The sequence below is a fragment of the Haliotis rubra genome, unplaced genomic scaffold (genome assembly GCF_003918875.1).
Source record: "Haliotis rubra isolate DU_JTF1 unplaced genomic scaffold, ASM391887v1 Scf257, whole genome shotgun sequence".
Taxonomy (NCBI): Eukaryota; Metazoa; Mollusca; class Gastropoda; order Lepetellida; family Haliotidae; genus Haliotis; species Haliotis rubra.
In genome coordinates this window covers 378143-406003 of record NW_025766636.1, presented here as the reverse complement: position 1 = coordinate 406003, position 27861 = coordinate 378143, and the positions used below count along the sequence as shown (strand labels likewise).

Genomic DNA, 27861 nt, shown 5'->3' with positions numbered 1-27861 from the left:
TCTGTTTGCAGTGAAAACGTACCGATGAATTCAATTTAAACAAAAAAGTAAATCGGATAAAGTGGAATTACGATTGCGAATCCTCATAATTTTACCTTGCCAAATGAACATTAAAATCTCAGAATTTTATTCAACTTAGGATAAAAGTTGTTTAACAAACTATCATAGTTTCAAATCGCTATTATTGGTTTGTATTACAAGGGGTATGCACATCAAATGAAACACCGAGAACAAGTAGAGTTGGTCTAAGTTAACGCTCATCACGAACCGCATGTGCAATTGTTTCACTGTTCCAACTACTGCTCTTACCCCTTTGTAATACAAACCATTAATAGCGATTTCATTGGATGATCGTTTGTTAAACAACTTTTATCCTAAGATGAATAAAATTCTGAGATTTAAATGTTCAATTGGCAAGGTAAAATTATGACGATTCGCAACATTAATTTCACTTTAGTTGATTTACTTTTTGTTTAAAGTGAAATTCATCGGTACGTTTTCACTGCAAACAGACTATACATGATAGTAAGAAAATACCCAAACAAACCCGATCCGCTTCAAGGTGACTGACATGCAATTGACATACCTTGTACATAAACAAGATTGTAATCATGCTGATATTTCTTACAAAATTAGATGCAGGTATTTCTACCTGTTTCGAAGATTTGAAATGATGAATGTATGCACTGTCACAGATGGTATACAGTGAAGTACCCAAATGGTGTGAAATTCGACAACCTGGTTTAACACATCAAACAAAATTTGCTATATCTCAGTTAATGTTGTGCACAACCATGACAACCATGACGATATCCCCCGTGATGACGTTGTGCGACGTGCAAGGTGTGGGTGGTGATAATTTACAGATGTCTGTGGTCGTTTCATGCCAATCTTGTGGAACCATGTCACTCATTTTCTTCTCTCACTCAATCACCTCTCTAGAAACAAGATGGATTTAATTAACGTCAAGCATGTGCTTGAATGCATCTATTCACATAATGCATTCTATACAAATAAGCAAAGTTCTGAGTTGTCAACGCGTAATGACATATGAAACAGTTAACTGGAAGTATAGCAGGGGCGTGGCATTCGGTATACTGAGTTACATACCTTAGATCACAGGGGTTCGAATCACTGTTTGGACAATAATTTTAAAAAATAAAAATCTAGACTTTTGCAATCGTATATTATTTTTATATGTTATGATTAACCTATATTTCAAATTTGAACGAGATCAGTGAAGAAATGAATTTTAAAGAAATTTCTACCGCTACACTAATTGAAACATGAAATACACGTGTTGTCAAAACAGTGATTGGAACCCCTGTGGTTTTGAAGTCAATATTCGCCGCATTTACGTGCCCAGGTTTGATATAGCAAAAGTCGTTGGAATCACCGAAGTGGTAAACGTGTTTGTAAGTTCTGTGTCAGTTCGTGTTTGCCTGTCAGTATCAAATGAAAATGATTGGTTATTTTGTTGTTTTACGCCGCACCTAGCAATTCCCAGCTATATGGCGGCGGTCTGTAAATAATCGAGTCTGGACCAAACAATCCAGTGATCAAAATCATGAACATCGATCACGATGTCAGAGGTCAATCTCGGGGAACATTCGCTGGTTCCCGTAGCACGTCCGACAGTTATTGTGTGCTCCGTGCAAATAATTGTAGGCCTCGAACCATCCTGGTTCCCTGGGTATGCTGCGCTGGCGCTTCAGTGGGACGTTCCGCAAAGCCATCGTAGACCTACGGTGATCGTAACTCCATACTTTTGCGTAGACTTACGACAGTCACTACGCTCGCTTTGTAGCGCCAGCATAGGATCCTCTGTAACCTTCTTACCTCACTGACTTGGCTCTTGCAGAAGACTAGGCCGGTGTAGATGAGGTTGGCGACGAGGATGATGAGCCCGAGCAGCATGAGTACAAAGTTGCTGATCCTGGTGTCTCGCGCTGTACACAGCTGGGTAGACTGAACCTGGACAGTTCCTACACTGTAAAACAATGACCGTCAGTTATACACTGTACACAGCTGGGTAGACTGAACCTGAACAGTCTCTACACTGTAAAACAATGACCGTGAGTTATACACTGTACACAGCTTGGTAGACTGAACCTAGACAGTCTCTACACTGGAAAACAATGATCGTGAGTTATACACTGTACACAGCTGGGTAGACTGAACCTGGACAGTCTCTACACTGGAAAACAATGACCGTGAGTTATACACTGTACACAGCTGGGTAGACTGAACCTGAACAGTCTCTACACTGGAAAACAATGACCGTCAGTTATACACTGTACGCAGCTGGGTAGACTGAACCTGAACAGTCTCTACACTGGAAAACAATGACCGTCAGTTATACACTGTACACAGCTGGGTAGACTGAACCTGGACAGTCTGTACACTGTTCAACAATGACCATCAGTTATACACTGTACACAGCTGGGTAGACTGAACCTGGACAGTCTCTACACTGTACATCAATGACCATCAGTTATACACTGTACACAGCTGGGTAGACTGAACCTGAACAGTCTCTACACTGGAAAACAATGACCATCAGTTATACACTGTACACAGCTGGGTAGACTGAACCTGGACAGTCTCTACACTGTACATCAATGACCATCAGTTATACACTGTACACAGCTGGGTAGACTGAACCTGAACAGTCTCTACACTGGAAAACAATGACCGTCAGTTATACACTGTACACAGCTGGGTAGACTGAACCTGGACAGTCTGTACACTGTACAACAATGACCGTCAGTTATACACTGTACACAGCTGGGTAGACTGAACCTGAACAGTCTCTACACTGGAAAACAATGACCGTCAGTTATACACTGTACACAGCTGGGTAGACTGAACCTGAACAGTCTCTACACTGGAAAACAATGACCGTCAGTTATACACTGTACACAGCTGGGTAGACTGAACCTGAACAGTCTCTACACTGGAAAACAATGACCGTCAGTTATACACTGTACACAGCTGGGTAGACTGAACCTGAACAGTCTCTACACTGGAAAACAATGACCGTGAGTTATACACTGTACACAGCTGGGTAGACTGAACCTGAACAGTCTCTACACTGGAAAACAATGACCGTCAGTTATACACTGTACACAGCTGGGTAGACTGAACCTGGACAGTCTCTACACTGTAAAACAATGACCGTCAGTTATACACTGTACACAGCTGGGTAGACTGAACCTGGACAGTCTCTACACTGTAAAACAATGACCGTGAGTTATACACTGTACACAGCTGGGTAGACTGAACCTGAACAGTCTCTACACTGGAGAACAATGACCGTGAGTTATACACTGTACACAGCTGGGTAGACTGAACCTGGACAGTCTCTACACTGTACAACAATGACCGTCAGTTATACACTGTACACAGTTGGGTAGACTGAACCTGAACAGTCTCTACACTGTACAACAATGACCATCAGTTATACACTGTACCCAGCTGGGTAGACTGAACCTAGACAGTCTCTACACTGTAAAACAAAGACCGTGAGTTATACACTGTACACAGCTGGGTAGACTGAACCTGGACAGTCTGTACACTGTACAACAATGACCGTCAGTTATACACTGAACACAGTTGGGTAGACTGAACCTGGACAGTCTGTACACTGTACAACAATGACCGTCAGTTATACACTGTACACAGCTGGGTAGACTGAGCCTGGACAGTCTCTTCACTGTACAAAAGTGACCATCAGTTATACACTGTACACAGCTTGGTAGACTGAACCTGGACAATCTGTACACTGTCCAACAATGACCATCAGTTATACACTGTACACAGCTGGGTAGACTGAACCTGAACAGTCTCTACACTGTAAAACAATGACCGTGAGTTATACACTGTACACAGCTGGGTAGACTGAACCTGGACAGTCTCTACACTGGAAAACAATGACCGTGAGTTATACACTGTACACAGCTGGGTAGACTGAACCTGAACAGTCTCTACACTGGAAAACAATGACCGTCAGTTATACACTGTACACAGCTGGGTAGACTGAACCTGGACAGTCTCTACACTGGAAAACAATGACCGTGAGTTATACACTGTACACAGCTGGGTAGACTGAACCTGGACAGTCTGTACACTGGAAAACAATGACCGTCAGTTATACACTGTACACAGCTGGGTAGACTGAACCTGAACAGTCTCTACACTGTAAAACAATGACCGTGAGTTATACACTGTACACATCTGGGTAGACTGAACCTGGACAGTCTCTACACTGGATAAAACAATGACCATCAGTTATACACTGTACACAGCTGGGTAGACTGAACCTGAACAGTCTCTACACTGGAAAACAATGACCGTGAGTTATACACTGTACACAGCTGGGTAGACTGAACCTGAACAGTCTCTACACTGTAAAACAATGACCGTCAGTTATACACTGTACACAGCTGGGTAGACTGAACCCGAACAGTCTCTACACTGGAAAACAATGACCGTCAGTTATACACTGTACACAGCTGGGTAGACTGAACCTGAACAGTCTCTACACTGTTAAACAATGACCGTCAGTTATACACTGTACACAGTTGGGTAGACTGAACCTGGACAGTCTCTACACTGTAAAACAATGATCGTGAGTTATACACTGTACACAGCTGGGTAGACTGAACCTGGACAGTCTGTACACTGGCAAACAATGACCGTGAGTTATACACTGTACACAGCTGGGTAGACTGAACCTGGACAGTCTCTACACTGGAAAACAATGACCGTGAGTTATACACTGTACACAGCTGGGTAGACTGAACCTGAACAGTCTCTACACTGTAAAACAAAAACCGTAAGTTATACACTGTACACATCTGGGTAGACTGAACCTGAACAGTCTCTACACTGTAAAACAATGACCGTGAGTTATACACTGTACACATCTGAGTAGACTGAACCTGAACAGTCTCTACACTGTAAAACAAAGACCTTAAGTTATACACTGTACACATCGGGGTAGACTGAAACTGAATAGTCTCTACACTGTAAAACAAAGACCTTAAGTTATACACTGTACACAGCTGGGTAGACTGAACCTGAACAGTCTCTACACTGGAAAACAATGACCGTCAGTTATACACTGTACACAGCTTGGTAGACTGAACCTGAACAGTCTGTACACTGGAAAACAATGACCGTGAGTTATACACTGTACACAGCTGGGTAGACTGAACATGGACGGTCTGTACACTGTACAACAATGACCGTCAGTTATACACTGTACACAGCTGGGTAGACTGAACCTGAACAGTCTCTACACTGGAAAACAATGACCGTCAGTTATACACTGTACACAGCTGGGTAGACTGAACCTGAACAGTCTCTACACTGGAAAACAATGACCGTGAGTTATACACTGTACACAGCTGGGTAGACTGAACCTGGACAGTCTGTACACTGTACAACAATGACCGTCAGTTATACACTGTACACAGCTGGGTAGACTGAACCTGAACAGTCTCTACACTGGAAAACAATGACCGTCAGTTATACACTGTACACAGCTGGGTAGACTGAACCTGGACAGTCTGTACACTGTACAACAATGACCGTCAGTTATACACTGTACACAGCTGGGTAGACTGAAGCTAGACAGTCTCTACACTGTTAAACAATGACCGTCAGTTATACACTGTACACAGCTGGGTAGACTGAACCTGAACAGTCTCTACACTGTAAAACAATGACCGTCAGTTATACACTGTACACATCTGGGTAGACTGAACCTGAACAGTCTCTACACTGGAAAACAATGACCGTCAGTTATACACTGTACACAGCTGGCTAGACTGAACCTGAACAGTCTCTACACTGTAAAGCAAAGACCGTAAGTTATACACTGTACACAGCTGGGTAGACTGAACCTGGACAGTCTCTACACTGTAAAACAATGACCGTGAGTTATACACTGTACACAGCTGGGTAGACTGAACCTGAACAGTCTCTACACTGTAAAACAATGACCGTCAGTTATACACTGTACACAGCTGGGTAGACTGAACCTGAACAGTCTCTACACTGGAAAACAATGACCGTCAGTTATACACTGTACACAGCTTGGTAGACTGAACCTGAACAGTCTGTACACTGGAAAACAATGACCGTCAGTTATACACTGTACACAGCTGGGTAGACTGAACCTGGACAGTCTCTACACTGTAAAACAATGACCGTCAGTTATACACTGTACACAGCTGGGTAGACTGAACCTGAACAGTCTCTACACTGTAAAACAATGACCGTCAGTTATACACTGTACACAGCTGGGTAGACTGAACCTGAACAGTCTCTACACTGTAAAACAATGACCGTGAGTTATACACTGTACACAGCTGGGTAGACTGAACCTGGACAGTCTCTACACTGTACAACAATGACCGTCAGTTATACACTGTACACAGCTGGGTAGACTGAACCTGGACAGTCTCTACACTGTAAAACAATGACCGTCAGTTATACACTGTACACAGCTGGGTAGACTGAACCTGAACAGTCTCTACACTGTAAAACAATGACCGTCAGTTATACACTGTACACAGCTGGGTAGACTGAACCTGGACAGTCTCTACACTGAAAACAATGACCGTCAGTTATACACTGTACACAGCTGGGTAGACTGAACCTGGACAGTCTCTACACTGTAAAACAATGACCGTCAGTTATACACTGTACACAGCTGGGTAGACTGAACCTGGACAGTCTCTACACTGGAAAACAATGACCGTGAGTTATACACTGTACACAGCTGGGTAGACTGAACCTGAACAGTCTCTACACTGTAAAACAAAGACCTTAAGTTATACACTGTACACATCTGGGTAGACTGAACCTGAACAGTCTCTACACTGTAAAACAAAGACCGTAAGTTATACACTGTACACAGCTGGGTAGACTGAACCTGAACAGTCTGTACACTGTAAAACAATGACCGTCAGTTATACACTGTACACAGCTGGGTAGACTGAACCTGAACAGTCTGTACACTGTAAAACAATGACCGTGAGTTATACACTGTACACAGCTGGGTAGACTGAACCTGGACAGTCTGTACACTGTACAACAATGACCGTCAGTTATACACTGTACACAGCTGGGTAGACTGAACCTGGACAGTCTCTACACTGGAAAACAATGACCGTCAGTTATACACTGTACACAGCTGGGTAGACTGAACCTGAACAGTCTCTACACTGGAAAACAATGACCGTCAGTTATACACTGTACACAGCTGGGTAGACTGAACCTGGACAGTCTCTACACTGTACAACAATGACCGTCAGTTATACACTGTACACAGCTGGGTAGACTGAACCTGAACAGTCTCTACACTGTAAAACAATGACCGTGAGTTATACACTGTACACAGCTGGGTAGACTGAACCTGGACAGTCTCTACACTGTACAACAATGACCGTCAGTTATACACTGTACACAGCTGGGTAGACTGAACCTGGACAGTCTCTACACTGTAAAACAATGACCGTCAGTTATACACTGTACACAGCTGGGTAGACTGAACCTGAACAGTCTCTACACTGTAAAACAATGACCGTCAGTTATACACTGTACACAGCTGGGTAGACTGAACCTGAACAGTCTCTACACTGGAAAACAATGACCGTCAGTTATACACTGTACACAGCTGGGTAGACTGAACCTGAACAGTCTCTACACTGTAAAACAATGACCGTCAGTTATACACTGTACACAGCTGGGTAGACTGAACCTGAACAGTCTCTACACTGGAAAACAATGACCGTCAGTTATACACTGTACACAGCTGGGTAGACTGAACCTGAACAGTCTCTACACTGTAAAACAATGACCCAGTTATACACTGTACACAGACTTAGTCTCTACACTGTAAAACAATGACCGTCACACTGTACACAGCTGGGTAGACTGAACCTGAACAGTCTCTACACTGTAAAACAATGACCGTCAGTTATACACTGTACACAGCTGGGTAGACTGAACCTGAACCTGAACAGTCTCTGTACACTGGAAAACAATGACCGTCAGTTATACACTGTACACAGCTGGGTAGACTGAACCTGAACAGTCTCTACACTGGAAAACAATGACCGTGAGTTATACACTGTACACAGCTGGGTAGACTGAACCTGAACAGTCTCTACACTGTAAAACAATGACCGTCAGTTATACACTGTACACAGCTGGGTAGACTGAACCTGAACAGTCTCTACACTGTAAAACAATGACCGTCAGTTATACACTGTACACAGCTGGGTAGACTGAACCTGAACAGTCTCTACACTGGAAAACAATGACCGTCAGTTATACACTGTACACAGCTGGGTAGACTGAACCTGAACAGTCTCTACACTGGTAAACAATGACCGTCAGTTATACACTGTACACAGCTGGGTAGACTGAACCTGAACAGTCTCTACACTGGAAAACAATGACCGTCAGTTATACACTGTACACAGCTGGGTAGACTGAACCTGAACAGTCTCTACACTGGAAAACAATGACCGTCAGTTATACACTGTACACAGCTGGGTAGACTGAACCTGAACAGTCTCTACACTGGAAAACAATGACCGTCAGTTATACACTGTACACAGCTGGGTAGACTGAACCTGAACAGTCTCTACACTGGAAAACAATGACCGTCAGTTATACACTGTACACAGCTGGGTAGACTGAACCTGGTCAGTTCCTACACTGTAAAACAATGACCGTCAGTTATACACTGTACACAGCTGGGTAGACTGAACCTGGACAGTCTCTACACTGGAAAACAATGACCGTGAGTTATACACTGTACACAGCTGGGTAGACTGAACCTGAACAGTCTCTACACTGGAAAACAATGACCGTCAGTTATACACTGTACACAGTTGGGTAGATTCTATCTGCATAGACACTGGACAATCGGTGAATATCTGTGAACAAATTAAAACTATAAAATGATTACTGGAAATTGGCCGCTGTATTCCCGTTGTTGATGGTGATGATGGTAACGTTGTTGTTGTATGCATTAACTTGTCTTGTGCAGTGTGTGATGTCCACTTTAAGGTGCCACCACCACGACATAGCTGGAATGTTGTACTGTGTTCACGGTCAGCTTTAGAATAATGACGTGTCCTCGTTGATTGAAACGACAGTGAAATGTTTCGATTACTGAGCTGGATATGGAGTCCTTTCGCTTTCTCGTAAACCACAGAAAAACTGGACAGGACTCTAAATAAACAAGTCTAATAGTCCGAGACAAATGATTTAAAGAGGTGGGGTGTGTGGGGAGGGGGTTGTACTAAGTTCAAACTGGTTGGAACCGGCTGGTTGGAACTATTTCCTTCTTCTTCTCGCTTGGGGAACTCAAATCCTTCATACATTCATAGACCTTCGGAGTTGTCGTCAGATTTAACCATGAGTTAAATCCCCAAATCCCAGGTTGTCTTAGAGGTTGCGTCTAGGGAGGAAACAGTTCCCAAAACATCAAATCGACAAAGGTTTTGTAACATAAGCAAGGAACGTTGCCGTTGTAACTTTACTCACGTGCAGGCGTACGAGTTTCCAACCTGGTTCAATGTCCACATATCTTGGCACAAGACCGCCAGCAGCCCCGCACTGGCCAGTGAGAGGATGACCAGGTGAACTAAACGCTGTAAGTCAAAGGGCATTTACTATTGTCATACTACCGTTATACATCGGACCTTTCTGAATGATGCAACATTTTATAACGCATTGTGTTTATTACAGCCAATAAGGTGATGTAAATCAATGTTACTTTTAATAACAAATGCTGCATACTACCGCAATATAAGGTGAGCTATAACATTGACCATCCACCCACCCGTCTCACCCCAACCCAAACCCCTACACTGCCCGACTTGCCTGTATTGTACAATTCACATATGAGGCTCTTACATTCTAAATATTTAACCTATCTGAAAATGTACTATGCAATATCGAAATACCCCGAAAGTAGGTGAAAGTAGTACTAGTTACAAAACGTCAGGTGTTATGACTTAATGTAGGACATATACTTACCGTGGTGGGGGATTTCTTCATGTTAGCTACTAGGGCGGTCACGCCAGGTACAATGAACTAAAAATAAAGCAAAAATTAAAACAAACCAGTTTTTGCAGCGTATGCTCCTGACACTTGTTACAAACTGTATTTCCATTTCCTTCGTTTATAGGTGAATGGTCGCATACAGTTGTATTGCACTATTCTGATCGCAGATGATATATACCGACTAGAGCAGATGATAAATACCGACTACAACAGATGTTATATACCGACTAGAGCAGATGTTATATACCGACTAGAGCAGATGTTATATACCGACTAGAGCAGATGTTATATACCGACTAGAGCAGATGTTATATACCGACTAGAGCAGATGTTATATACCGACTAGAGCAGATGTTATATACCGACTAGAGCAGATGTTATATACCGACAGATGTTATATACCGACTGGAGCAGATGTTATATACCGACTACAGCAGATGTTATATACCGACTGGAGCAGATGTTATATACCGACTAGAGCAGATGTTATATACCGACTACAGCAGATGGTATGTAGAGCAGATGTTATATAGAGAATAGATCAAATGTTATATACCGAATACAACATGTGTTATATACCGATTAAAACACATGGCATATGCTGAATACAGGTGTTATATACCGACTACAGCAGATGTTATATACCAATTACAGCTGATGTTATATAGAGAGTAGAACAGATGTTATATACCGAATACAACAGGTGTTATATACCGACTACAGCAGATGGTATATGCTGAATAAAGCAGGTGTTATATATTAAGTAGAGGAGATGTTATATACTAAGTACAGATGGTATGTACTGAATACATCAGATGTTATATACTGAATACAGCAGACGTTATATATTGTGTAGAGTTGGTGTTGTATACTGAGTAGAGCATATGTTATATACTAAGTACAGACTGAATATATAATGAATGGAGTAGGTGTTATATGTTATATACTGTGTACTGCAGATGGTATATACTGACTACAGCAGATGGTATATATGGAATACAGCAGATGTTATGTACTGAGTACAGCAGATGGTATATAATGAATACAGCAGATTTCATATACTGAGTACAACAGGTTGTATATACTGAGTATAGCAGATGTTATATACTGAGTACAGCAGATGGTATATATTGAATACAGCAGATGGTATACATTGAATACAGCACGTGATATGTACTGTGTACAGTATCCTTACAATGAGGACGACAATAAGGACGACGAGGGAGACGGCGATGTTGGGCTGTATGATGTAGGGTTCCATGGCGGAGTTGTTGCTCGTGTGGCTGAAGTTGAGGACTTGGAGGATGCATGTCTGGATACCTGCACAGAGACAAACGCACACGTACGCCGAGACCGTTAAATGTAGAACCTTAACGTCTCTATGACGTCATTGCCCGTTTCTGATCACGTGACAAACTGATGCAAACAATCATGTGCCTGTGCATTTTATATATTGATATATATATATATATCAATTCGGACAGATGTAAACCCTTCAGTCTATGTTATGTTCAAGAGTAGTGAATATTATTTACACCAGTTTGTACGTTTCAGTTCATGCGTGTCAGCTTCATGCGATTGGTAAGCTCCACATGCGTTAGGTGTTCACTACTGTTGCGAGATCTGGATAGTGCCCGTGTGTGAACACTCTCCACCGATCCTTGGATCATTAACAGAGAAATTCCAGATTTGAACCTAGAATTAGCAGATCCTACAACGCCTAAGGGACGAGAACTCGGCCAACCGTCCGAAGATGAATTCAATCTCTAGTCAACTTCCTTGGTAGTTTGAATCACTTTACCATTCATTTCTGTATTTTAGCAAAAATATTCTATCAGACAAATAGGCTACACGTTATTATATCAATAAGCGAGAAACTGCCCTCAATATCAGAAAGCATTATTGGCTACAACCATGCATCACCTTACCTAAAAATATCAACAACGTCGTAGTAAGAATGGCGATTGTTTGATCCAAGTCCGCCATGGCGTCTAGAGCTGGACAGTCAAGTTAGAGCTAAAATCTCTCCATACCCCAACGCCCAGGAATACAGGCGACCGACAGCACAATCTGGTAACACTATCCTGGGTAGCCTGAGAGCAGGTCTGTTACCGTATGTTCTCTGCCATACGCCCTGTTTGACGATCCGATCAACCGACCAATCAATTGATCTCTTCCGCTACTCCGGAATGCTTCAAGCAAGGTCGGAGGTTATCGATAAAGGCATTGCACCTTGTGTGATAACTAAAAGCAAATAAATTCGTTATCGAGTCGTAAGTATGGATTTCCTGTCAGAGATAAAGGTTTTTTACACCATTCTCGACGGGAAGAAATCGTTGTCAATGACATAGCCCTTCTATTTACAATGACATTGAAGTGCATGGAACTCTCATAAGTCGATCTGTCGCTTAACACCGGTTACGGGTTCCGACAACCTGTTCAGAAGTTCTACTCTCCCTTTTAAGGCGGATAAGTAAAATATCGGATATATCTGGGTTTTGTAACATCCAATAAAATACATCCACTCCACAAATCATTCCCGACCACGTCTTTCCTACTTACGAACGTTTCCTACTTACGAGCTCGTAACGCTACGAACGTTTTGTGGATTGGGACCCTGGGTCCCGATCCACAAAGCATTCGTAGCACTACGCCATTCGTAAACCAAACATAACCTACAGAGTTACGACAGGTCGTAACTTTACGAACGTTTTGTGGATCGGGACCCTGGTCCGTAGCTCGGGTATGATCAGTGGTGGTGCGAAACTACTTTACTGTGTTAGTGAGTGAATACAGTTTAACGCCACACTGAGTCATATCATGGCGGCCTGTAAATACAAGAATCACTGCCACCCAAACCAGTGAATGAAAGCGTGAGTAAGATGGGGATATAGCAGTGTAGGAAAGATGTAGAAAATCTAGCCTGTCCACAGGACTGGCAGGTCAAATTTTTTACCAGTCCTGCCAAAATCTAGCCTGTCCTCCAAATATAAATAAAACACCTTCGGCAGTAAATATTCAAAAAGGTTATAATCATTATATATATGTCATTGGTTTGCTAAAATTGACCCAACATGAGGACGGACTAGATATTTTTTTAACCCGTCCTCCACAAAATTCACCCGTCTCGGACGTTGGGACGGGCTATCTTTCCTACACTGGATATAGGTGGGTTAGAGTAAGCACAGCCCTGAAACCCTTACAAAGACTCATATACCCGAACATAGACTTACAGAGCTAAATTTGTTTTGAGGCACGGTTCCTTTGACTCTGTTGCTGGTCAGGAGAGGCGACTGAATTGAATCGTGTGGTCACGATTTGTGACGTGTCGATGTCATGGAGTTTTGCTTACGTTGCTCCCCTGACAAGGAATACCGAGATAACGAACCATGAATACAACATCGTATATAAAGGTCTTTTGAACTTCGGCTGTGAGGTAAACCGATATAACGAACAGTTATAGCGAACTCCTACAAAATAAACGAACCATCTAACGAATCCAGGATTGTACTCCGTCCATAACAAACGCCGGATGTAACGACCTGGGCCTAGATTTTCGAAGCTCTCTTAGCGCTAAGATAGTCGTAAGTGCCATACATTAACCTTAACTTACGACTATCTTAGCGCTAAGAGAGTTTCGAAAATCTAGGCCTGATGTCAGTTACGATAACAGCTTATTGAAACAGAAATGCATCACCGCAGAACTATAAACCTCGGCGATAAGATAATTCCAGACATGCATCGCAGTTGCCTTAATACACCCACAGGAACACCGATATATTAGGAAGCAGAGCATTCAGGTTCACATCCAATGTCTGGCTCACATCTTGGAAGTTGTCCAAACCAACGTGACAATGCACAGTGTCATACAATTCAAGATGGCGCCCATGGGCCTACGTGACACTTGGCAGGTGTCTTCCCTTCAGATCAGGATTTTTTTCCTCGTTTAAGAAGACTATGGGTAATTTATATAATCTGCTGTGTTCTCAAGGACATGGTTTGTGTAATTTATCTAGTGGTTCATCTGACTGGATAAATGTACTTCTTGATCAAATATCGCAATGAGCAACACCTACTGGTAACACGTAAAGAGTTATCACATGACGATATTTGTATGTCTTATTCATGTCTGCGTCTATGTTCTACAGTTTAAAACAGATCCAGTTACAGTCTAATGAGGCGTGCAACATGGCATGTCTTTTGTTAGCCCTGTGTGGCTTTTCTCTATCTATAGAAAGCTGACAGAGGCTTCTAAGGTAGGCAGTCAAACCGTAATTCCATTATGGTCATAATGATAAACACAAAAGTAACGTGATAGAAATCGCTAACTGGGAACCATGACCGTTTCAATTAAACAACAAAAATAACTGCTATCAAATTACGCTAACTCGCAGCAATGGAGGAATTTGTCCGAATCCAAACAGTTTTTTCCGATATGTCGACGATACCCAGAACTTGGAAGGGGCGTACAAGACGGTATTTCACGATTCTGAAACCGTGAATACGGGGTTCGAATTCTATATTCCAAAATGCTCTATAGACCCGGATGACGACAGCACGTATTTGTCTCATCACTGTGTTCTTGCTGATGCAGCGACCCAAAGCTGTTGATGCTGATGACGTCACTGTGAGCTGATGGAGTATGCACAGGCGACGGCCATCTTGTGAGGTGGTCACTCTTGGTCTGTTCTGGGACTGTCAGATGTCTAGCCAGTCGGTTTGACGCGTTTCATTAGTCTGATGATATAGCCGAACATTCTGACAGTATGGCTGTTCGAAAACCCCAATTGCAACATTAAAGTGGCTCGTTCCCGCTCCGCTTTTGATAATGTTGGCATTTTGATGTGTGCCTTTAGCATGTACACGTATACCACTTACAATCTCAGTCGAATTTATTTCATATTGCTGGTTCATGTTTATGCACGTGCGATGCAACAAAATCAGTTTTTTCATGATATCCTACGCTTAACGTCATAAAGAATATTTCTGCTGAGGGGCGGTGTCGTAGCCCAATGGTTAAAGCGTTGGCTCGTCACGCCGAAGACCCGGGTTCTATTCCCCATATGGGTACAATGTGTGAAGCCCATTTCCGGTGTCCCCGTGATATTGCTGAAACATTGCTAAAAGCGGCGAAAAGCCATACTCACTCACTATTTCTGGTGTTTTGGCAAAGCGTACACAATGCTTGTTACTTGGCTTGTTACTAAACAGAACACTTTTTCAAAATATATGTTTTTTTCTTTTGTACTTCTTCGTCATGATGTGGCTGATATATTGCCGATGTGACGTTAAATATTAACTCACTCATTTGTACTTCGGTCTACTCTAAATGTAGTCACTGCGACCACTTTGCACCCGCCGACCGTAGCACTCTACTATAGACTTACGACATCCCTAGCGCTGAGATCGCTATGTGAAAAGGGTCCATGTTTATGATCCTATGTGTCAACGAGACAGCACGGTATTTACATTTGTAGTGGTGGGGTCCTCTGAGCCAATGCTGACCCGTCCTCGAGAGTTTGGATCAATGCATATTCCATCAACCACTGTTTGCTTGCTGTAGTCTCTATTCCACACAACTGCACTGTATGAATGTTGTGCAGGTAAACTCTTCATGCGCAGAAGTGTCATAGATAATGCGCATGGGCACACGTGATGACAGAATCCGGTGTTATAGTTACAACTTTATTACAGTTTGCGTACAAACCATGAAACATATAAGGCATCTTTTTTTAACTTGGGTTTGTAATTAGAAGTGTATTTCTTTCAGAATGTACAATATTATACACATGATACACTGAATCCTTTATATCGTGGTCAATAGGGCAGGGCAGAAGTGCGGAGCCACATACATTTTGTATAAACATTACTTTCCAGATTCGCTTATCCGGACATGTGTGAATATGGACAGTTTCACTGAGAAGGATGTACTCCGGATCAACGGGATTCCACGCTGTTCACTTCTGTGGAATACTTTCCAGGGAGATATGCTGGTACGTACTGGGCACTTCTACTAGAAGCGTTTAGTGAGTTTAGTTTTACGCCGCACTCAGCAATATTCCAGCCATTTATGGCGGTCTACTAGAAGGAACTATCATCATCTCATAGCAACGATTAAGAACAGCAACGATTAAGAACATAATCTAAACTAGTCTCCTTCAGCATATAAACATGTCATTAATCTTCTCGAGGTCCCTGTTGATCACGGAATACTTGATGTAATTCTGTGACTCCAGCAGATTATAGCGGAAGCATCCTACTCGCTTGTAACTCTACTTCCGGTTCAAGATCTACTACACTATGCACATCGGAGGTCCTTTATTCATTCTGAGCTGAACTTATCGCCACTGTGGGAACCGTAGAGTTTTCAGTTGGGCCTTGACCCACAGAAGCAGAAGCCGCGCGTGGTGGACATTTTATCTGAAAAGTTTGTACAAGTAATTGTCTGGTAAAGTATTTGATTTCCGGATTTATTAAAAATATATATATTATGAATCCAATGAACTTTGATCATGCATTTGAACATTTATTGCTTCACTTCATATGCTTGTATTCAATAATGGGAACAAACAAAAAGAATTGAAAAAAGATTTGCATGACGATCTTTCACCACGTATGGTTACAATTGCCCTCACTCACCAAGAAATGTATTTCAACGCAAAAAGCTTAAACAATATAATGTCTTGAACTTGTTTCTTTCCTGAGATAACAAAAGGCTTCCGAGATGAGTTCCAAATGAACCATATACCTTTGCGATGCATTGGTAATCAAAAGTTACAGGCAGTATAATACGCACTTTAATGCATCTAATGGAGTGTCAAGATGGTATACTCACCAACTTTGCTGCAAGTAACAGGCTGAGTATCTCACAACATAATGACAGGACGATGAAGACGAGGTAGGAGATGCGCAGATTTTCGCAAGCACAGACGTTGTTGGATCTGGAAGGTGAAACATGGTCTCGGATACCCTTTAGTTAGTGAGTGAGTCGGGTTTAACGCCTCTATCAACGATATTGCAATTACATCATGGATTTTATGGAGGGTCCGAAGTGATAGTGTTTTGACGTTTATCGCACCACAAGCATACCACTGAAACAATCCGTAGGTTCAGATCATGTGTTCCAACTTAGTGGTCATGCTAATTAAATGACAAACGCCCGACACAGAAATATGTGCAATTTGCACAAATACTGATCAGTACGTTCTGTTTAGGGACCATATCAACGTTTTGACGATAAGTGAGTACGTGAGTGAGTGAGTTAGGTTTTACGCCGCACTCAGCAATATTCCAGATATATAGTGGCGGTCTGTAAATAATCGAGTCTGGACCAGATAATCCAGTGAATCCAGAAACAGCATGAGCATCGATCTGCGCAACTGGGAACCGATGACATGTGTCAACCAAGTCAGCGAGCCTGACCACCCGATCCCGTTAGTTGCCTCTTACGACAAGCATGGGTTACCGAAGGCCAATATTATAACCCGGACCTTCGCGGGTCGTTTGACGATAAAGCACCTGGGTGTGTTTTCAAACATACTAAAGTACAGAACAGGAACGTGCTGAAGTACAGAACAGGCTGCTGAAGTACAGTACAGAACAGAAACGTGCTGAAGTACAGAACAGGAACGATGAAGTACAGTACAGAACAGGAACATGTTGAAGTACAGAACAGAAACGTGCTGAAGAAGTACAGTAACAGGAACATGCTGAAGGCTTAAGTACAGAACAGGAACATGCTGAAGTACACTACATGTTGAACAGGAACATGCTGAAACATAGAATAGGAACGTGCTGAAGTACACTACAGAACAGGAACGTGCTGAAGTACAGTACAGAACAGGAACGTGCTGAAGCACACTACAGAATAGGAACGTGCTGAAGTACAGTACAGAACAGGAACATACTGAAGTACAGTACAGAACAGGAACGCTCCGGAGGTTCAGGCTCAAAGACGTTATATCGGAGATATATTTGTTTTGAGATCCTCTCGTCCTTTGGTGTTAACATACGTGGGTAGATCTGCACAAACGCAGTTGTTGTTGTCGAGATAGCAGCCGACTCCATTGATGTCGCCAATACCTGCCGCTTCGGAAGCCAGCAGCACACACAAGGTTAGTATCCCCACCAGTAGGAAGGTTACATGGACAACTCGCAGCTTCTTCTTGTAGAACCGCTGAAACAAAAACACCACTTTTACACTGCATGCACAAAACCCACACCTGTTCAGAATTTGTTTAAACACTGAACATGTGTAGAATGAAATCATGGAGATTTTATTGGGTGTTGTTGGTACCCGTTTAGATAAAACACTCGAACCGTTCTTTTCTTTATTAAACCGGTCTATTGTGCACTAAACATTTTTAGGAAATGTGTGGCTGAGGTGAGTAAATACAGAACACATTGTCACATTGATTCACAGGAAATGATTTGCATCACTGGCGTTGGTACATTGTGATGAAACACATGAAATGGGACCATGATTTGTGTGCGATTTTCTTCGGATAGCAATACTGACCATATAGAACAGTTTGACGATATAGTACCTGGGCATATGAGATGTATGTTCACAAACTTATTAAACCGTCATCAAACTTTTGAAATGGACCCCAAACAGAACTTATGGGGCAGTATGTGTGCATATTGCACATATTACTTGTGTCGGGCGCTTGTCATTATCATGGCCACTAAATTCGTACACATTGGCTTGTACGCTTACCCGTTGTGTCTCCTTCTTGATGCACGTGTAAAACAATCCTATTAACGATGGAATAAACATCTGTAAAGAAACGTGAAAACACTTATATACACATCGGATGTTTGTTTGCCACATCATGGGTCTTTTATGGTTTTATACCAGTTGGATAATAAAACAGAAATCACAAACTTTCTGGAATATATTTGAACACTATTACATGATGGGCAACAAGTACAGACCCGAACACTACATGATGGTATGCAGCCCCTAGTACTGTATCTTATCATAAAATATAAAACAATATTCCAGTATCGAAATTCATGAAACAACCAGCTCTATCCACCTTATAATTTATCTCGCACACGAGTGTCCTTTGATTCATTAGGATGTAAACATTTACCGTCATTCGAATTAAAGTTAATTTAGTTTTACGCCGCACTCAGTAATATTCCAGATGGCGTTAGTCTGTAAATAATTGAATCTGGGCCAGACAATCCAGTGATCAGCAGTATTAGCATCGATCTACGCAACTGTGAAACGATGACATGTTTCAACCAAGTCAGCGAGCCTAACCACCCGATCCCGTTAGTCGCCTCTTACGACAAGCATGGGTTACTGAAGATCAATTCTAACCCGGATCTTCAAGGGTATTTTCGAATTAGAAACAAAGTGAAGTGAAATGTATATATTTTAACAGAATACTTATGCAATACACTAGATTTTGGATGATGGATTTCATACTTTCACACAACATGACTCACCGCGACGGCTAGCAGCAGCACGTGGACACCGACGGAGATGTTTGGCTCGATCTGGTAGCCTGTCAGTTGAACTTGAACACCGGCGTCGTTGGCTTTAATGAAGGCTTTGTTCAGCGTCATGATGACAGTCGCGAGAAGATCTGCAAGACACAGTCAGCTAGCTCCTACAGGCGGATAAACTCAACAACGGATATAACGAGGTACATGGCCAATAAACTTTACTTACCTATTTCAGAAAAGACGAAGTAGCCCTTTTAGGCTCACTAGAAAATGTTAAATGAAAATTTGCGGAAAAGCGTTACAGAGGATACAGACACGGTCGCATAAATTGAGTACTTGGTAATAATAAAGTCTACCAGTCATTGTCGTTAGATAATTGCATTTAATTACAAATTACAAGAATTGTTTACACTGAGTGAATGAGTTTAGTTTTACGCTGCTTTTAGCAATATTCCAGCAATATCACGACGAGGGACACCAGACATGGGCTTCACACATTGTACCCATATGGGGAATCGAACCCGGGTCTACGGCGTGACGAGCGAGCGCGTTAACCACTAGGCTAACCCGCTGCCCGTTTACGCTGAGACACAGAAGTGTAACATAATGTACATATTAAAATACAACTCATTTTTACCTAAGGAGCAGCAGAACTTCTGCACTTGCTCAGAGGAGAAATAATTGCAAAATTAACATATCGCTGACTTCAAAAATGTTTTTTGTTTGAGTTCTGTTTACAGTCTGCCGTCGCATGGCAAGAATACTGTAGTAGGAGGCAGGCAACTAACAAACACAAATTGGTGGTGGTGATACCTCTAGGGCAGTACACGATCACAAGATCAATGCCTTGTCCATCCGATGGAATCTGTTTCGGCAGATGATCGAGACAAGGGATCCTCATGTGTATACGTTCTATATTGTCATTGTTTTGTTTCCGCCACTGATATTCTTTTATTAACAGACACAGATAAGGGAACTTAGCAAGCTAGTGATCGTGCAAAAGATTATTGATATTATTACATATGTGAATGCCTTATGATTATTAGGTACACGTCATTGCTGGATAATACTGATATCTACACAGTGTAAACACAGATTGAAATACTAACGCTTTAAATCATAACAATTTTAAAATAACCAACAACATAATCATTACATGACATGTTTGCCAAATCAAAACAGATCCTAGTTTCGTATTGTTCTTCGACATACTTCGACATACTTCGAAATCCCGTTGTATAGATACATTCTATTATACTTACATAATAGCAGCAGTCCCAGGTGGACAGTCAAACTAACCACCATTTGTAACTTCATTCTTCATTTGTTGATAAAGAAGTCTGCCAGTTACTCCATGTTTAACAAACGTCCTGATACCGTATTACTTCCTTTAGCGGCAAGGCGACCAGTTCCGTTCTGCTATACTCCCTCCCCCAGTTCTAACCACCCTCCCACCCCGTTTCCCAGCGCCAGAACGCGGCGGGAGCCTTGGTGTTGCGTGCAGCTGAGATCGATTACATACCTACCCTCATACCTACCTAAAGCATTTCAGTGTCCCTGACAGGCATGCTGTAAATCCCCAGCCAGATATCTCCTGACTTGTCAGCTTGTGCGCAACCTCATGGGGTCACACTATATACAGCTGGAAAAAAGTAAAGCACCCTAGGTAAATTTTACAAAGTTCTATGTTCCGCACAGTACGCTGGTAAAGCAGAATGCATTTGTGTAAAATTATGTCTTTATTACAAGAAAACACCCAAAAGGTCATTTTCCTTCAAAGTTTTGATAATGGATATGGCACAATACACAAATCATCTGTGGCTCAAATCGATACCTGATACAAGTATGGAGCTAGAGAGAGGATCAGGCAACATGACGTGTATGTGATGCCGAGACAAAAAACGTAAAAATGCTTTAAAAATATAAAAAAATATAAAAAACACCAAAAAAATCCCCAAACGTTTATTTGTAAACAGGGAACGCGGCAAATCAAATATCTAGTGTTCCCTCCACGTGTTTGGATACCTGCCTGTACCCATGTCGCATGACCCCGTCAGTCGTGGTATCCGTTGCACAGGAAACTGTCGCCATTCTTGGTTCAAAACTGCTTCCAGCTCAAGTAGATTTTGAACATGTGGTATACGTGTTTGAATCTATCGCCCGATAAAGTCGCAATTGTGCTCCAGGGGAAGGCGAGTCACTGCATTATTCTGAATGAAAGCTGTCACTGCACGAGCATGGCGCGGCCCAGCAGTGCCATCCATACATGCGGGTCCTGTAGCAAGAGGATGCATGGTACCCATGCAGATAAAATACCCACATGTGGCACGTGCACAAACTGCACATGTGACAATTCTGGGGTTTTCTTCTGGACATGCTCCACAGGGTGTGTTTTGGAGGCACTCTCCACCATGTACACTTGCAATAATTTCTTAAATGAACATTATCATCATACATTACCATCATGAACAAGCTGAACTTGAACACAGTTCCGTTATCGGTCATCATATTGAGAGGTGCTTAACTTTCTCCCAGGTGTATATGCTAATTGGTGTGTTGACTAAGACGCTCTTAGTGACACATGTGTGTCATCTCCTAGGAAGTGAGATGAAATAGGGTTTAACGTCACCTTCAACATTATTGCTTCAATATACGCGACGTGCATGTATATACATTTGCCAGTTTCATAGTGCAAGCCGGCTGGGATACCATGACTCAGTGTAAGGGGGACAGTCAGCCCAGTCAGCCACACTATACTGACTCGAGTGCCTTGGTTCATATCCGATGGTGCTAAACACCAGGCAGGGTAACAAAAAGTACCCTCTTATTACATCTTTGTGCTGGACGTGGCGGGGATAGACCCACTGAATTTCAACTCTTCTGACATAAAGGGTGGATGTTACCAGCAACACACAAAACACGGTTGTTGATGGGAAACAATATATCACGGGGGCTATTTACGGCCTTCTCAAAGGTCACCCCTTGCCTTCGACTGCTAAACTCGAATGAACTGACACGTGATATCGACGGGTCACAGTTCTTATTGTGTCACGTCATGTGCACTGCTGAAGAGAATTGAAATCTGATTGACAGGTCCTCAAATTTGTTGAATGGAATTGCTCGTGTTTACTCGATGTTTTGAGGGGTGTTACTCGTGATCTCGAGATACACTGGCAATTCATTTATACATTTACACATTTCAACATTTACACAACAATCCGCACAAGCTTATCAACAGCTTGAACAGCTTGGTCCCTATAGGGTTGTCGGCCTCGAAGGGAAGTGCATTAAAGTAGGTGCCGTCGTACAAAGCGATTTTAGCGCTTACGCTAAAGTCTTACGGCAGTCGTAAAGCTAATGCTGTTTTGTACAAAGGAACCAAGTTCATTTTCTACATTTCGCAGTCGATTATTTGGTTGTGACTCATGACGCTCATGGGATCGACGGGAACATGTCGGTGACTAAACCTTCGTATCCCCTAAACCTTTGTTATCGCAACGTTGTCTTTTATCTGGTATACATACTCTCAATCTTATAAATTCCCTAAATGTCAGTAAAATTTATTCAAAAAGACAAAACAAAAATATGATGCGTCGCTTTTCTTTAAATATATATTGTCTGATTTAGTTTCATTGTTAATTCCGATAAAGTACTGCAGCTTTATATCTATTTGATTTGCATTTTGGAAGCTGATGAATAATAAGAAAGGTATGATACTCTATGGATACCAACTTCTTTATTATATCATGATGCGACGTGTCGGTATAGATGTTTATAGCCGTCAATCAAGTCACATCATGATATAATAAAAAAAGGTGTTATCCATAAAGTATCATACCTTTTCTCGTCTTTATACCCTCTAAACGTTATCGCCGGGTCTATAAATGGTATAACACTGTCAGTACGTTATCGGCATATAGATGACCTCTATGGTCCAGTGGATAGAGTGTCTGTCCCGAAGGTCGGCGGTTCTATCCGCTGGACGCGTCATACCAAAGCATGGTACATGTTGTTACCCTGCCTGGTGAAGACTAAACGCCAGGGACTGTACGGTGTATGTGTTGAGTGTTCATGCTTACGGCGGCATGGTTTATCAATGATCTCGCACAATAAAACCGGCATAATTCCTGTCTAGCACAAGCAAACTCAAACACGCACACACGCACACACACTTGCACATCTTGCAGTAATCTCCTTTTTTTGGTCATTTTTCTTTTTCTATTTTTTTTTACTCCACCTTTTTTGTTGTACAGCAAATCATGTAATGTCATGTAATTAAAGTAATCTTGACTGCGACCTTGAGCAGACATTCACGTCACCTCATCGTGATATAACGGTTTTATCGGATTCACTTCTTCTCTCACAATATTAGACCCTTATACATGCAGGTTACCATCCTACCAGAGACATGGTCAGTGATACAACTGAACCAAACTTGCACAAAGGGCACTTGATATTATCGATAATATGTGTGTGATGTCTTTGATAAATATGAATCATAACCAAATATTGATAGCGCTTGACAACAATATATCACCTGGTAAATCGCTTCACAAGCGTGAGGCAACCAGCCATTGCATGATGTCAGATACACTGTATAAAGGAGTAAAATGATGAGATAGCAGGAATCGTTGGATCGACGATCTCACGGGGAGCACACATAAGACAAACTGCCAATATGGCCTACATTTAGTGAGCATGCGCAATCGAGACGGAAACACCGGTGTGAGATGAGTTCATCGCCAATGTTCGTACGTTTGAAATGGCGGGAGAGAAAGCAACGCTCTACGTTTGTATGCTGGTATTATGTGAGTTGAACTTCAATCTGTGAGTGTTTGAATACCTGAATGACTGATTGTGTGACTGAGACCGCTTGAATCACACGAACAGATAATTTCATATTTTGGTTTTCTGGGAATTTGTAAGACGCCTAGCATATGAAGCCAACAATTTCAAAACAGGCAAAATTGTTCTTCTTTAAACTCTTAGATTCTATTCTGGGAATATCCGCTTTTGTATCGGTATGCCAAATGTTTAAACAAACCCAGAGAGATGCAAGTTACAGACATTGCCCGAGTTGGATTCGAACTCGTCAAGACCACTATTTAGGGGAACACCAACAACACAGCCTCGAAATCTTACCATGTTTGATGTTTGTATCCGAACAACAGAAACCTGAAAACATTCCTAGTCTCCAAACAAATTCACACACACACACACACACACACACACACACACACACACACACACACACACACACACACACACACACACACACACACACACACACACACACACACACACACACACACACACACACACACACACACACACACACACACACACACACACACTCGAATGTCACATGGTCTTTTACATCTGTGTGTCCTGTAGTTCATTTCTCCCTCCAAGAGTTGCTTGAGGTCCAGCCGAATATGTCTATCCATACATCAATTACATGGAGAATGTTTTTTCTTGTCACCTGGCAGTTTGTTCACATGAAGTGGCGGGAAGATGTTGATCATTCAAAAGTGACGCTACTTGTCTATTCAATAATAATAACCTTTATTTGCACTTAAGAGGCCACAGGCCTATAGTACATGTATACTGACTATATTGTTATTAGGCAGTAGAGAGTACATTTCTGCTGTGTAGAAAGGCATGGTATAGGAACATTGACAACTTTTCCAGGTGTTCCTTGCTAGAATAGATTAATAGAAATATAAATTTATAAATATTGTGATGTACAAAGTAATATTTCTTAATATACTTATTTCTTAAATTGTGGTAGGCTCGACAAACACAAAGAAAATGATATTCAACTTCAATTAGATTCAAGTCACACATTTTACACACATTCTTTTTTATTCCAATATATCTACCTGTTTCTATTAACAAATCATGGGAGGAGCAACGAAATTTTGTAAGCGTGACTCTATATTTCCGTACATTCAAAGATGGTGGATAGGTTTCATTGTATATAGATTACTTAAACATTCTGTAATAGAAACATTTATTTGATACAGATAATTGGTCGAGCCAAGTCTGGAGACATATATCTTGTAACCTTTGTTTAATGGACATGAGGAAATTTGGATGCGAGTCTATGCACTGTTCTAGCCATATATTACCGAATTTTTGACATCTGTGACCCAATTACGTTTTCCATTTCTATCGTACAAAATCATCATATTGTAACATTTTTTGGGTAATCTGTAAGATGGCATATTTAAGATTTTTAACCAATATTTTACTACTTTCATTTTTGAATCAACAAATAATGGAAACCTACCACATTCACCATAAACCATCATGTTTGAAGTAGTAAATTTCTCACCGAGGAATCTTTTTACTGCATACAAATGTACTTTTTCTAGTGTATCAAATGTTTGTAGTCCCCAAACCTCAGAACCATATAAAAGTATGGGACTAATCTCAGCATCAAAGATTCTAAAAAGTGATTTTTGTGACAAGTCACCTAAAATATAAATATGTCTAATAATACCAATTAGTATTTTCTTTGCTTGTATCGATGCATTTCTGACATGTAAGGACCACGGTAGGTGGTTTGTAAAGTAAACTCCTAAGTATTTGTAAGACGTAGTTGTTTCTATCATTTAACCTTGATTATACCATTTCTCTTTTGCAGCAAGTTTACCTCCATTCTTGAACACAATTATTTTAGTTTTATCTCTATTTACGGTTGGTATCCATTCATGACAGTATGTTTCTAATTCATTTATTTCTGCCTGTAATCCGCGAATAGTGCTAGAGAAAAGTATGATATCATCCACAAATAATAGAAGAAATAGCTGTACTATATCTGGATGTAGCTGAATACCATTTGAACAGTTTTCATTAATCTGTATTGCTAATTCATTGCTAATGAAAGGAAATAAAAATGGACTCAAGATACAACCTTGTCTTACTCCTGTTTGGCTCTCAAAAGTTTCAGATATTTACTTGTCTAGTCTCGAGGTAGCATAATCGGTATTTGTCAAGAAAATTTCAGTAGTCTATTTGTTAGTAACATATCTTATGTTATAGCATTGTGTAATCCTCTACTTATTAGGTATTTTGTCACTGACCATTACTGCTCCACAAAATTCAAATGTCCTTGATGTAGGATGAAAGTAGTTTTTTGACATAAATGTTACCTAAGCCAGTAAAATGACATTTGAATCTACCATGACAATGAAATTTTTTGATTCTAATTGATTTAAAAGATGTCATCTTTTTTCCTACTGAAACCCGTTTTAAATATAGTATGACCAGAAATTATTGAGAATTTTAGGAATGTGTTTAATTGGATTTCTAGTATAAACAACCTTGACCATCTATCAAGTGCTTGGTTTCATTCAAGAGAGACAACTCCGTTAATCCTTTTTCATTAGTTTGTGAAGAGTTAAACCCCTTTGTTTACTTGCTAGCAGACGACATTTTCAGTGATCCTCAGTATGGATGATTTAGAGAAGGGGAAGTTGATTTTAGAGTATTATAACAAGGACATCAGATCAGCTAAAGTGATTTAACAGAACAGGCACCCCTTTGTCCACTGTTTATCGTATTTTGAAAAAATATTGCAAACTGATATGGCATTGAGCACCAGGGAGGCGCAGGTAGGCCCAGAAAATTGACTGTCGGTGACAGGAGGCGGCTTGGTATTCTTGTTTCTAAAAACAAACAAAGGAGTTTAGAAAACTTAAGGCTGGATATGATTGATAGAGGAACTGTGGCTGTCTGTAAGGAAACAATTAGAACTGAGCTGCATGCAATGGGTTGGAAGAAAAGTCGAGGAATTCCATAACCGATCATGAAACCTGAACAAAAGGAGCGAAGGTTGAACTGGTGCTTACAGCATAAAAATTTTAACTGGGACAATGTGATTTTCTCAGATGAAAGTTTTGTGTAGCTGTTTCCTAATGCACTGAAATTCTGGACCAAACAAACTGAAAAACCTTTGTATCAGCGCCCAAAGTACAGTCTGAAATTTAACGTGTGGGGTGGCATATCTGTGTTAGGGGCAACGCCCCTCTGTGTATTTGAAGGGAATATGAACAGTGAGCGTTACACATATATTCTCGAGGGACATTTACTTCCATCTGCTCACGTGTTCTATGGACATTTTTAGATTTTCCAGCAGGACAAGGACCCAAAACATCGTTCAAAGCATTCACAGGCCTGGTTTCGGACCCAAAATATGACATTATTAGATTAGCCAAGCTATAGCCCTGACCTAAATCCAATAGAAAATGTTTAGGGACTTATGAAGGAAAGTGTCAATAAGAAAAATCTGACAAATATTGCTGA

General features: G+C 41.3%; 2 protein-coding genes across 4 annotated transcripts; both read right to left on the bottom strand.

The window, feature by feature from the left end:
* Nucleotides 1–399: 399 nt before the first annotated feature.
* Nucleotides 400–12217, bottom strand: LOC124279797. Of its 2 annotated transcripts, XM_046715676.1 has the most exons (7): nt 12021–12217; nt 11288–11412; nt 10066–10122; nt 9571–9677; nt 7082–7097; nt 1840–1974; nt 400–938 (listed from the first exon to the last, which is right to left on the bottom strand). In XM_046715676.1, exons 1-7 carry the CDS (start codon nt 12076–12078, stop codon nt 927–929), a joined length of 510 nt encoding a protein of 169 aa, XP_046571632.1. In that variant the 5' UTR covers nt 12079–12217; the 3' UTR covers nt 400–926. The 2 variants fall into 2 exon arrangements, with proteins under 2 accessions (XP_046571632.1, XP_046571633.1); XM_046715677.1 differs by lacking the exon at nt 7082–7097 and having other exon boundaries at nt 1840–1990.
* Nucleotides 12218–15763: 3546 nt separating this feature from the next.
* Nucleotides 15764–20973, bottom strand: LOC124279796. Of its 2 annotated transcripts, none has more exons than XM_046715674.1 (6): nt 20814–20973; nt 19552–19691; nt 18812–18871; nt 18093–18268; nt 16928–17033; nt 15764–16512 (listed from the first exon to the last, which is right to left on the bottom strand). In XM_046715674.1, the coding sequence occupies exons 1-6, from the start codon at nt 20866–20868 to the stop codon at nt 16411–16413; spliced, it is 639 nt and encodes a 212-aa protein (XP_046571630.1). In that variant the 5' UTR covers nt 20869–20973; the 3' UTR covers nt 15764–16410. The 2 variants fall into 2 exon arrangements, with proteins under 2 accessions (XP_046571630.1, XP_046571631.1); XM_046715675.1 differs by having other exon boundaries at nt 18105–18268.
* Between the last annotated feature and the right edge of the window lie 6888 nt (nt 20974–27861).

Coding starts and splice junctions, on each gene's coding strand:
- LOC124279797 (XM_046715676.1), bottom strand. CDS start 12,078: ATGGCGGACTTGGATCAAACAATCGCCATTCTTACTACGACGTTGTTG. Junction 11,413..12,020: donor GACGTTGTTGATATTTTTAG/GTAAGGTGATGC, acceptor GTCTCTGTGCAG/GTATCCAGACATGCATCCTC. Junction 10,123..11,287: donor TCCTTATTGTCGTCCTCATT/GTAAGGATACTG, acceptor CTTTATTTTTAG/TTCATTGTACCTGGCGTGAC.
- LOC124279796 (XM_046715674.1), bottom strand. CDS start 20,868: ATGAAGTTACAAATGGTGGTTAGTTTGACTGTCCACCTGGGACTGCTG. Junction 18,872..19,551: donor TGCTGCTGCTAGCCGTCGCG/GTGAGTCATGTT, acceptor GTTTCTTTACAG/ATGTTTATTCCATCGTTAAT. Junction 17,034..18,092: donor CTACCCACGTATGTTAACAC/CAAAGGACGAGA, acceptor TTCACCTTCCAG/ATCCAACAACGTCTGTGCTT.